At 41.9% G+C, this 12,362-nt stretch overlaps 1 protein-coding gene across 16 annotated transcripts in view; it reads left to right on the top strand.

Annotated features, from left to right (window-relative positions):
* Positions 1-471: 471 nt before the first annotated feature.
* Positions 472-12,362, top strand: part of obscnb (obscurin, cytoskeletal calmodulin and titin-interacting RhoGEF b) — a 54,471-nt gene continuing 42,580 nt past the window's right edge. For 3 of the 16 annotated variants that reach the window (XM_051069950.1, XM_051069949.1, XM_051069948.1), the window contains exons 1-15: positions 472-864; positions 2,182-3,268; positions 5,755-6,024; positions 6,133-6,393; positions 6,667-6,972; positions 7,078-7,344; positions 7,511-7,617; positions 7,972-8,140; positions 8,605-8,880; positions 8,967-9,248; positions 9,426-9,701; positions 9,817-10,098; positions 10,918-11,211; positions 11,586-11,867; positions 12,046-12,321. In XM_051069950.1, coding sequence (XP_050925907.1) covers positions 2,191-3,268; positions 5,755-6,024; positions 6,133-6,393; positions 6,667-6,972; positions 7,078-7,344; positions 7,511-7,617; positions 7,972-8,140; positions 8,605-8,880; positions 8,967-9,248; positions 9,426-9,701; positions 9,817-10,098; positions 10,918-11,211; positions 11,586-11,867; positions 12,046-12,321 — 4,426 coding nt within the window. In that variant the 5' untranslated portion in view covers positions 472-864; positions 2,182-2,190. The remainder of the gene's footprint in view (positions 865-2,181; positions 3,269-5,754; positions 6,025-6,132; positions 6,394-6,666; positions 6,973-7,077; positions 7,345-7,510; positions 7,618-7,971; positions 8,141-8,604; positions 8,881-8,966; positions 9,249-9,425; positions 9,702-9,816; positions 10,099-10,917; positions 11,212-11,585; positions 11,868-12,045; positions 12,322-12,362) is intronic. The other 13 variants (XM_051069956.1, XM_051069952.1, XM_051069951.1 and 10 more) reach the window with 7 other exon arrangements.

Here is a 12,362-nt window from a genome sequence, read left to right as displayed (position 1 = left end):
CTACTTTTAGGCCATCAAATAAAAACACAAAGACAACAATCAGTATTGCCACACCAAAGTTCTATTGTGATTATTTACTGTGTTTTACAGTGTGGAAAAAGCGTTGTACCTTTATGTAGGTAGATAAAATGAACAGAGGTGTTACTGATTTTTCTTAATCATAGACTTTCTTTTAGGTGTCTGGCTGCACATTTCTGACGGGGAAATGGGGGTTGTGTTTGGGAATTTGAACTCGTGACCTCAACATAGACAAGAGCAGAAAAAACAAAACAAAAAAACAATGGGATGGATTTAAAGAAATGTTGTCTAATTTATGATGTGCTGCCACTGAAAGTTTCCACTTGCCGGTATAAAAACATTTTAGCAGTAAAAAAAAAAAAAAAAAAAAAAAAAAAAAATCACCATTATGAGTTGTTTACGACTTAACTGGCCGAGTTGTCGTGTGCAGCGTGCAGCAGTGAGCAGCTCAGCAGAGGCCAGGCCAGTCTGCTCCGCTCTCCTTCCCTTCCTCACCAACAGGCTATCTCCTATCTCCACAGTAAATGACAAATCTATTTTGGACAGGAGGCTGCGCCAAAAGAGGCACGTCAGCTATTTGGCATCATGAGGTACCGGAGAAGAAAGAAAAAATAAGTCTAGTCAACCGCCCACCGCAGGAGACTGGGGGGATGTTCCACCATCCTGGATTTACAACCATTTCAAGGATATTTGAGCACAAAAAAGTTTTTTTTCTGTCATTAATGTTGGTGGGATTTCTACTGCGCTGATACTGGAGTAGGCTTCATCCGGAAATCCTGACGGCCAATTGAAGTTAAAGCCCACATGATTCAACGCCATTTTTACCTGAGTGGCTGAAGACTCAAGGTGAACAAGTACTGTTTGGCCAAAAAATATAACAGCATTAATACTTACTTTTATAATGATACTTATATTGAGAACTTAACCCAGGTTAAAGGCTGCGTTTCTGTCGATTTCCTCTGAAATTAGGATGTTTTATAGGTTGTTTTTTTTTTTTTTTGACCAGCTACAAGCGTGTGTTCTCCAATTTTCGCATTTTTTTAAACAAACCAGCACATTAGTGATTGAAGTGCAACATATATTTTATTTTTTTGAGATGTTTCCATTGGCTTATAGAAAAGAGACACTGCGATAAATGTTTCTGTAGGGAGCTTTATCAAACAGCTGATGTCCCATTCACTTCTAGAAATGGCAATGGACAGAGACGGGGTCTGACAGCTGAGGTTATTTTTGGGACAGGCGGTTCAAGCGACAGAGAGGTGACAAAGCTGGCAAATGTCAGTCTCTGAAAGGCACATATCTTCTCGATTTGACCTTGTTACAGGAGGAATTCATTTGTTGTTGTGTTACTAAAGTATCTTCCTATTGAATAGGCTGCGTGGCATGAGGTTAAGTCTTTGTGCTAATGAATGTCTGCAAGGCCAGGACGGGGGTATGACTGATACTGTAACTGCTGCCACCTATAAATATTACAATCTGAAGTGTGGAGTTATGTCTATTTTCACAGCATAGCGTATTTATAGAATACACCTTGCAAACGGTTTCATCTCACAGTGGTTTGGGTCTATTTAACGGGGTTTCTTTGTCACCCAACCGGTCGAGACAGATGTGTCCGGTTCTGCTCGAGGTTTCTGCCTCTTAAACAGAAGTTTTTCCTTGCCACTCTCACCTATTGTTGCTCATGTTGAGAATTGTTGGGTTTCTCTCTGTAAATATATTAATATAAATAGTACAGACTAGACTGGCTCTATATGAAAAGTGCCTTGAGATAACTTTTGATGTGATTCAGCGCTATATAAATAAAATTGACTTCATTTAAAACGTGATCAGGAAGTAATATAAAATGACTGACACAGTCTTTCTATGATCATTGAAAAAAATCCTCACTTGTTACAGTTAATAAGCAAATTAATTTAAGCGAATTCAATTATAACAGTGAAACTGAATAATTCTAGAAAATTAAGTGTCAGACACACTATGAAATTTTTATATGAAATGTGTTTAAATTGGCCAGTAGAAAACTCTGTCATACTACAGCATTATTTTATTGCCAGTTATGAGAACATTCATAAGGACTTAAAGCCCTGTTTAATTTAGCATATTATTTGTTTTAATTCCTTCCCTGGTATTGTATTGTAACTTTCACCTTTTCTTTGAATATAGGAAAAAACAATGGATCCAAACTTGTTTGGAGGAGCCCCCAGGTTTCTCACTCGCCCAAAGGCATTCTCGGTGTGTGCGGGCAAAGACACCACACTCAGCTGCACCATCGTAGGCAGCCCAACCCCACTGATCACCTGGGAGAAGGACAAGCTGAAGCTGACATCTGGGGGCCGCTTCAAGACCGTGGAGGATGGAAATGTGTACCGTTTGACCATCTATGACTTAACGCTGGAGGACAGTGGCCAGTACATGTGCCGGGCCAAAAACAGTGTTGGGGAGGCCTATGCTGCTGTAACTGTTAAAGTGGCCCTGCCGACGGAGATGGCCCAGAGGGCCCCTGTTTTCATTGTAAAGCCTACCTCTGCACGTGTAGGTTTGGGAGGTGATGTTGTTTTCCACTGCCGGGTTGCAGCTCACCCTGAAGCCAACTTTGATTGGGAAAAGGATGGGCGCTACCTGGGGGAGACGAACCGCATCAAGATCGTCTCTGACAGCGACAGCAGCACCTTAAAAATCCAAAGTGTACGTAACCTTGACAACGGCACCTACACCTGCAGGGCCCAGAACAGCGTTGGCCGTGCGCACACCGCAGCAGCTCTTGTTGTAGACGCTCAGGATTCCCGCCACCTGTCTGCGGATAAGAACACCTCCCTCCTCTCTCACCTCCAAAAGCGCAAAGAGGAAATGAAGAAGGATATCTCCATCTATCGCACTGAAGAGGGCAGCTCCTTGGTTTCCTCTTCCTCCACAGCCACCATCGCAGACGGTTTGAGTCTGGAACATCAGCTGAGGGCATCAGTGCTGGCAAAGCTACCCAAAGGTGTGTTCACCCGAACCTGCACAGTGACTGAGGGCAAACATGCCAAGCTCAGCTGCTTTGTGACGGGTCACCCTAAACCCCACATTATCTGGAGGAAGGATGGAACCAACATCAGTGAGGGCCGCAGACATGTAATTTATGAGGACCAAGCTGAAAACTTCATCCTCAAGATCCTGTACTGCAAGCAGAGCGATAATGGCCTCTACACCTGCAATGCAACCAACATGGCTGGGCAGACCTACAGTGCTGTGTTGGTAACAGTGAAAGGTAAGCCTTTAAAATGCCACATCCTAAGAAAAGGTGTCATGCAGTGATAACTAAACTAACTAGCTAACAACTTTTATAAATCACATTTGAAAGAAAGTGGCGATCTCTACAGGGTGTACCCCGCCTCTCGCCCAATGTCAGCTGGGATAGGCTCCAGCCCCCCTGTGACCCTTAATGGATAAACGATAAGATGATAGATAATGGATGATAGATAATGGATGGATAGACATTTGAAAAAATTTTCTTGAAGAATTAGATGCAACATCTATAAACACATATATCATCTAAGCTCTAGACCGCTTCATGTTTCCCATGGAAAGCCTAAAACCAATACTGCCCAAAGCCCCAAGTCCACTTGAAGACATTACTCTGTAAACACAGGTCTCAAATGTATCATCTTATTTTCAAAAAAGGGTGAATCATTTCCTTAAACAGCTGAGCAGTGTAGTTTATAGAAAACATTATGCAAACAGAGGCGAATAGTTATTTGTTAGGGACTATTTTGAGCTGTACATTAATACACGTTTGGTGGTCTACTGAGTATTTATAACACCAGGATGGAGTATATGTAATTTACTCAAAATAAACTACAGTGACTAAGATCATTGTAATGAGCGAACATGTCCCCCCTGTATATCAGTGTGGCTCATTCATGTGGTTTAATAGCAATATAAATGGAGGTACATGGCCCAGAGGAATAAGGTGTATGTTAATAACATAAATTTGTTGTTGGTAGCTGTGGTACCATAAGTGTGGTCCAAATCACTTGTACTGAATCCTCATTTAATCCTCTCAAAATGTGTGTGGCTTTTCACAACAAGGTTGAATTCTGGCTCTATCTCTGAAGGAAGGTGTTGTGTTGCATCTATTTTCTGCTGGTGATGAGTGGTTCGCAGTTGCTAAGACGGTCACTCACTTACTGGAGCACACTGGCACCATGGCTAGTGTGACTTCCCCCCGGGAAGAAATTGGCCCAAGGGATGAAACTGTAGTGTTGTAAATTGATGTTAGTTGTTAATCTCCATTCAGTTGGCTGTGCCACCGATGTTACCTGTGTTGTACTGGTGGGTGCAGGAAAATGGATACGTCTGATGTTTGCCCCGCAACCTGTTAAAAAGGAACATTTTGAACTTTTGGTGGTTGAATGACCATTTATCAGTTTTACAACAAATACATAAATTACAGCACTGAACAAAAAGAAAAATACAATGAACTGAAAAGAAATGGTAACAACACATACAATACACAGTTACAGCCATCAACAACACGCACATGAAAATCTGGCTTATCATTCAGCTTTACATTGGACTGTTCAACAAAATGAGAGTTCTTGCAGAAAAGGAAGTCAGTCACATTCCTGGGAGGATTTACCTAACAAAGCACAGTTTTTTGTATACTAATGAACAAAATAAATGTGAATAAAAGGGTTGGTTTATTTTAGCAGCCAGACTATATCTAATTTAATGGCCATTACTTTTGTGCAAACTGATATTCTCAAAGCAAAAATATTTAACCACTAAGCTGAAAACAGCTCACTTGTCCTTTGGAAGGCACATTATAGGAAATATCATAAATATCTTAATGTAAATATTACATTTATTTTATGTGAATACTTGGAGTGATTTACTGAACCCAGTGGACTTCTCCCATAACTCAGAGTCCACATGTTTCAACACTGGATTCCTGAGGTAAAGTGTTCAAACTGTTGGCTTAGATCCAAAGTATGGATATGGATACAGTCTGAAACTGTACCCCTCATTTATGGTGCAGAGTGCAGAAAGAAAACTGAGAACACAGATGTAGGGGAAACATACAAGATGTACTCTGAAACCTCCAGTGAAATAGTAGTAAATAGTGGGTGTAGTAAGCATATTGAAACCTTCAGTTCACATTAAAAGCTAGTCATGTAAATCTTCAGTAATTTTTTGACATTATTAGGTGCACAGTATTTTGTATAGTTTAGCTTCAGAAATTATTATACTTTTACTTGTTGGATTTCCTACCTTCCAAACAACCATTGTTTTACCATCCGGCCTTGGTGTCAACATTCAAGGTTTAACAGCTGACTACCAAAAAGCTTTTATTTCACTTGCCACTGTATTGTCAGAGATTTAAACTAAAGGACATGCAAACATGTGATGAAAACAGTAATGTCAGTTTAGAGCTTTTGACTCTTAGAAACATTGCTCAATAGCCAAGTCTCTAATCTTGGGTGCTGAAGCTTCCTTAAACACAGCACACAGATTACATTGATTAAATGCTGACAGATTACCTCAACGAGCATGTTTCTAGTTTCTCTGACTTGATTTTGAAATTGCACTAGCCTGAACTACAGACAACATCACAGGGGAATAAAAGCAGAGATTTTGGAAAGCAGTTGACAGTATCATAAAGTATATTTTTCATTTGTAGGTGATAGACTGACATATGCAGAACTGTCAATATGGCTGTGTAACCTGAAGTTTCTGTAACTTTCCTTGTGTCAGAGCCTAAAGTGCCCTTCAGAAGGAAGCTGCAGGATGTGGAAGTACAGGAGAAAGCGTCGGCCATGCTGATGTGTGAGGTGCCTCAGATTGCCACCCAGACCAACTGGTTCATGGAGGAAACCAGGCTGGAGCAAAGTATTAAATATCGCATGGAAGAGGAGGGCACCCTGCGTCGCCTCACCATACACAACGTCACCACCAACGATGATGGTGTTTATGTCTGTGAGATGAAAGAGGGCAGTCGCACTGTGGCTGAGCTCACTGTCCTGGGTATAATTGAGATTTTTTTCCTCCATTTGTTCTTGTTTAGATATTTTATAGGGAGACCATAAAGCTATTTTTTCTTTTTTGTAACATCTACTTATTCTCATATCCCAGGCAACATTACCAAGAAGCTTCCCCGGAGAACAGTTGTTCCCGTCAGTGACACTGTCATCTTCATTGTGGAGCTGGAGCATCCCTGCCCAGACGCCTACTGGACCCGCAATGGGGAAAGACTGAAGGAGGATTCCCGTATTTCCATTGCGTGTGTGCTCAGACAGTACACACTCACCATTAGAGATTGCCAGCCGGATGACTCAGGAGAAGTGGCCTTTGTCGCTGGAGACTGCAAGACTTCAACTCGATTCTCTGTCACTGGTGAGGATGGAAAAAATGTTTTTTTTTAGGCCTGAATTTAACCTTAAATTGTGATAAAAATTGGCCAAGCTTAAGTCTGTGATGCCTTGTGTCCCTGTGACTTCATACAGCATCAACAATAAGTAAGCTGACAAGAATGATGAACTAAGAGAGTAAAACCTAGCTTGTAAAAAATACATATAACCCATAAATTGTTCTTTTGATATACTACAATCACTCAATACTCATCCAATAAGATAAACAGCATGACCATCATCACTCTCTCTGCTCTAGCTGCAAGGAAACATCCTCCCGATCCCCCAGTCAATGCTGTGGTGCAGAACAAGACTGACTCATCCATCACCATCCAGTGGTCTCCTCCTGACAGCGATCGCCCTGTGCCTATCAAGGGTTACATTGTGGAGAGGAGAAAGGTTGGCACTCAGACATGGCAGAGGTGCAATGCTGGAGAAACCATTATAACCACAGAGATCACCATCTGCAACTTCACTGAAGAGGCCAGCTACCAGTTCCGTATCTCTGCCATGAATGACTTTGGCCAGAGTCCCTACCTGGAGGTGCCTGGAAGCTTCTACCTTGGTAAGGCTGACGTCTCCGTGGCATTTTTCATTCATGGCTATCTGCCGTTGTTGCACTCATTCAAGTGTTCTTTCCTTTTACGTCTGGTTTGGTCTTTGCCTCCAGAACCCACTGCAGAAATCAGGAAAGGCCTGATGAACAGCACCGCAGTCTCTGGCGAGGAGTTCTCTGTCTCCGTGGAGCTGTCTGCTGTTTGTTCTGGCTTCTGGTCTCTGAATGGCCGCCTCCTCCGCAGCGGAGCTGACTACCTCATCACCAGGGCCAAGACCACACACACTCTGCTCATCCGTGTCGTAACCATGGAAATGAATGGAGCTGAAGTCAAGTTTGTGGGTGGAGGTTCACAAAGCAGTTGCATCCTGTCTGTGAAGGGTATGCACTTAATCATAGCCAGTTAAACTATCAGTAGGAAAAATGTAAAATTCAGATTTGTAGACTAGTTCTTCACCTTGTTTTTAATTAAAGGCAATTGCTATTTAATGTATTTTTGTGAGAAGCAAATCAATAACACCTCCTCACCTTCCAACTGTATTTTTAGCCCCTTCTGTTAGGTTCACTAACAAGTCAGATTTGATGGAGGTGGTGACCTGCAGTGCCCAAGCCACCGCTCAGCTGACTGCTGAGGTGTCGGATTACGATACACAGGTTTGCAATGGAAACATACGCCATTTCCAACTGTCACTTTTTGCTTTCATAGATAATATTAATATAGCTTTAATTTCACAAGTATGCAGGGGTGGAAGATGTACAAGTGCTGTGATTTCTGTAACTGAGAGGCATTTACCCACTAACATCAACCATATGCTACTGTTGCTCAGAATAGTCTGCAGAAGAGACTGTTTTGTAGTGAGTGTGTGTCAGCACAAAAACTCCCATTTGTTAATGCTAAAGTAACAGTAGGCTACTTGGCCCTTGGGTAGAAAATTAAAGTTTTGTTTTTTTTAAACCTAGCCTTTACTTTATCATGTCTGTTGTGGCTGTTCTGTATTTGTTCTGCAGGTGGTTTGGATGAAGAATGGGAAGGAGCTGAAAATGGGCAAGAAGTATGAATACGTCATCACTGACCGCAAGAGAATCCTGATGGTACACAACGTTACAGAGGAAGATGTGGGCATCTATGAGTGTGTTTTAGCTGATGACAGGATGTCTGTGCAACTCGCTCTTAAAGGTACACTTACACAAGTACAGGTTCCAGTACTCCAGTATCTGTCTGCTGTTGATTGTTTGAAAATGTGCTGAAGCTATTGATCAGTGAAGCAAATGTTTTACCAGATGTTAAGTACTATATATGTCCTGCGTGGCGCAGAGTTGATTTCATAAAATGAACTGGGCTCAGTGTGTGCAACAAGTGCTGCCTCAAGCCCATGTGCAGACAGTTTGTCTTAGACCATGTGATATATTGGAATGTGACCTGCTTTGATGGCAACTAGCATATGTCCATCAGCCATCAAACAGAGGAAAGCTATCTGTCATCATGTAGTCAACTTCAGTGTGGCCGTGCAAAGCCAACTCACGCTCGTCCTACACATGAGCTTGAGAGAACACATAATTATTCATATGAGAGCAAAAAATTAAAATGACAGATATTTATTTATTAAAAACACATTAAGTTTCCATTTCTTTTCCTCTAAGATGAACCTGCCAAGTTTCTGAACAAGGCCAGAGGTCCCATGGGGCTGTCATCTTCCCTTAAAGGAGATCTTGAGCTAAGCTGTGAGGTGTCTCCTGCCAGCGCAGCCGTTGTGTGGAGAAAAGATCAGGTGGAAATCACTGAGGACCAAAGAACTACCATCATCTCTAAAGGGACTCAAAGGAAACTCATCATCAAGAACGCAAAGAAAAGTGACGAAGGACATTACTCCTGTGAGACGGCAGCGGACAAAGTCACATTCCAGGTCAAGATAAAAGGTGAGAATGTGATGCTTTTTGTAGTGCTGTTCAACGTTAGACTGCATATCGCAGATATAATATTCCTCACCTTATTTTCATCTCAGAAACTCAAGCCCTCGCTGCCTTCTCCAACAAGGAGTCAGTCCAAAGGGAGGTGAAAGCCACTCTCTCCCAGAAAGCAACTCTTAGTTGCACCGTGTCTGATGGCAAGACAGAAGTGAAATGGTATAAAGATGGCAAGGTGTTGGTATCCAGTCGGACCATATACTCAGAGGTAAAAGGCAATACTCGTCAGCTGGTGATTGAAAAAGTGGAGAGGAGTGATGCTGGAGAATATACCTGTGAAGCTGGAGTGGATAAGCTGGTCTTCAAGGTATCTGTGTCAGGTAGGACTGCTCGATTTATTAATTAATATAGACTGTTGGATTTAGCAAATGTTTCCCATTTGTAGAGTTATGAAGGCATGAGGAAGGTGCCTTATATGTTTCTAATATGTTTCAGTCACTGGCAGACTTAAACAGTGCTCATAACAACACAGTATTTCTCATTGATGTTACCCTCAGAGGCCCAGTCAGCTTTCTTCAACAAGGAGTCAGTTCAGAAGGAGGTGAAAGCCACTCTCTCCCAGAAAGCCACTCTGAGCTGTGAGGTAGCTGATTCCAAGACAGAGGTGAAATGGTATAAGGATGGCAAGATCCTCGCTTCTAGCAAGGTGATTCACGCAGAGTCGAAGGGCAAGAGTCGCCAGCTGGTGATCGACAGCGTGGAGAAGAAGGATGCTGGAGAGTACATCTGTGAGGCTGGGACTGACAAGTTGGTCTTCAAACTCCAGGTAGCAGGTAGGGGCAACGACTGAACTAGCTTACTGATGTACTCAACAGGTATTGCAGATGTTAACACATCAGTGGACAGGGAAAAAGTTCTTGTCATCCTCATTTATGGTCTTCTCCACAGACACACAGGTCCAGTCTGCATTCTCCAACAAGGAGTCTATCCAGAGGGATGTGAAAGCCATTCTCTCCCAGAAAGCCACTCTGAGCTGTGAGGTAGCTGATATGAAGACAGAGGTGAAATGGTACAAGGATGGCAAACTGCTCACTTCTAGCAAGACAATCCACGTAGAGTCGAAGGGCAAGAGTCGCCAGCTGGTGATCGACAGCGTGGAGAAGAAGGATGCTGGAGAGTACATCTGTGAGGCTGGGACTGAGAAGTTGGCCTTTAAAGTACACGTGGACGGTAAGGAGAATGCATGATATTTAAAAATGACCAATCATGATTATTAAATTAGAGATAGTCATTGGTAGACACTTAATACAAATGTACATTTTAGTTTAAATCTTGTTTTTGTTGATTGTCTTATTCGGTCATAATTGTACTGTAATAGATGTAATATATATAATATAAGATAATATATATAAAATAAAATACTAAATGGCACCTGTATGTAAAGCTTATGCTGTCTTGTTTTTTATAGAGATGAGAAAAACTTTTACTGTGTGAAATTTATTTTGTTTTGTGTTTGTGCTGTGTTGTGCTCTTTTTTTGGCTGCATTGTCTGTGTCAGTTATCAGATATTGGACATGATTTGCTCAAATGTCTAAAGTCCAGTATTGTCCTTAAGTTATTAAGTGATGATTGAAATGGTCATAGTGTTTTGGGTTGTTGCTGCATATATGAACAACTAAGCTCCATGATCAGAATTTCTTGTTGCATTTGTTTGGCGAAGCTGCTCTGGTATCTTGTGGCTCTGCTGTTTGTCAGGTCCTGTGTTGTAATTTGGTCTTTCATTCAGAAAGAATTGTTGATGTTTCAGTTGTGCCTCTCTGTGGCTGTTTTCAGATAACTGCTTTCACTTTATGACTGCAAACTGTTACATACTGTAGTTGTGTCCTTCAGCTTTATATGCTTTAACAGAGTTCATTGTGGCCCTGTGTTCTACATCTGTAAAGTTTGCTTGTGTGTTTTCAGTTCAGCCAGAGCAGTGTTTGTTTTGTGGTTTTAGAGTCCAGACTGATTTTGTGTTAGTAATTGTATCCCCGCCACACTTCTTTCCAGTCACCTCCACAGAAATCTCAGCTAAGTCTGCTTTCCTCAACAAAGAATCTGTCCAGAAAGAAGTGAAAGCCACTCTCTCCCAGAAAGCCACTCTGAGCTGTGAGGTAGCTGATAACAAGACAGAGGTGAAATGGTACAAAGATGGCAAAGTGCTGAGTCCCAGCAGAACAGTTCGCTTGGAATCAAAGGGCAAGATTCGTCAGGTGGTGATGGACAGCGTGGAGAAGAAAGATGCGGGAGAGTACATCTGTGAAGTCGGGACAGAAAAATTGGCATTTAAAGTACAGATGACAGGTATGAGGACAGTAATGGGAATGGTATATGTGAGTGGGATGTGACTTGTGCAAATCTAGTATGTCTGTCTGCCTGTCTGAAAGAAGATTTTAGGTGAGTCAGAACAAAGCTGAAAAACAGCTGCAGTGGAGATATGATTTTTTAGTTTTGCCTAAATGCTTGGTTTGGTTGGATTGTTATCATTTGTTACTGTTATCACACATTTGTGCATACTGTCGTTCTTTTTTTATGAATGTAGTAGTGGCAGTAGTATTTGCTAATCTCAAATATAGCACATTTGTCCACTTTATTCAATCTCTGTTGCTGTTTTATTGGTTATGTTTTTTGTGCAGATGTGTCGAAATGAAGGTGTTTTTTCATTAATACCTTTTTAGATGTCCAACTCAAGTCAGCCTTCTCCAACAAGGAGTCTGTCCAAAGGGAGGTGAAAGCCATTCTCTCCCAGAAAGCTACTTTGACCTGTGAGGTAGCTGATATGAAGACAGAGGTGAAATGGTACAAGGATGGCAAACTGCTCACTTCTAGCAAGACAATCCATGTAGAGTCGAAGGGCAAGAGTCGCCAGCTGGTGATCGACAGCGTGGAGAAGAAGGATGCTGGAGAGTACATCTGTGAGGCTGGGACTGACAAGTTGGTCTTTAAGATACAGGTGGCAGGTAGGAGGAACAGGATGTTGCTAGAATTTCCTAGAGTATGCAAATTTGAATTTACTTTGTTTTATTTGTTATTAAGTCTGTTCACTGCAGCTGAAAGGTTTTGGCAGTGTCCGTGTATTTTTTGGGTCGTCTGATTTGCTGTCATTCCTTTACATCACATTTTTTATTTACTTTGCAGATGCCCCAGCTGGCTTCTCTAACAAGGAGTCAGTCCAAAAAGAGGTGAGAGCCACTCTCTCCCAGAAAGCCACTCTGAGCTGTGAGGTTTCTGATTCCAAGACAGAGGTGAAATGGTACAAGGACGGCAAGCTGCTCACTTCCAGCAAAGCAGTTCACATGGAGTCAAAGGGCAAGAGTCGTGAGCTGGTGATCGAAAAAATGGAGAAAAAAGACGCTGGAGAGTATACATGTGAGGCTGGAACAGAGAAGCTTGTATTCAAGCTGCAGGTGACAGGTAAAGTATATTTTAAATACGATTAATTTTGCCACAAGATT

Source organism: Lates calcarifer, linkage group LG4, assembly GCF_001640805.2.
Source record: "Lates calcarifer isolate ASB-BC8 linkage group LG4, TLL_Latcal_v3, whole genome shotgun sequence".
Taxonomy (NCBI): Eukaryota; Metazoa; Chordata; class Actinopteri; family Centropomidae; genus Lates; species Lates calcarifer.
Note: the sequence above shows the minus strand (reverse complement) of the source record. Positions and strands in the feature narration are given on the sequence as shown.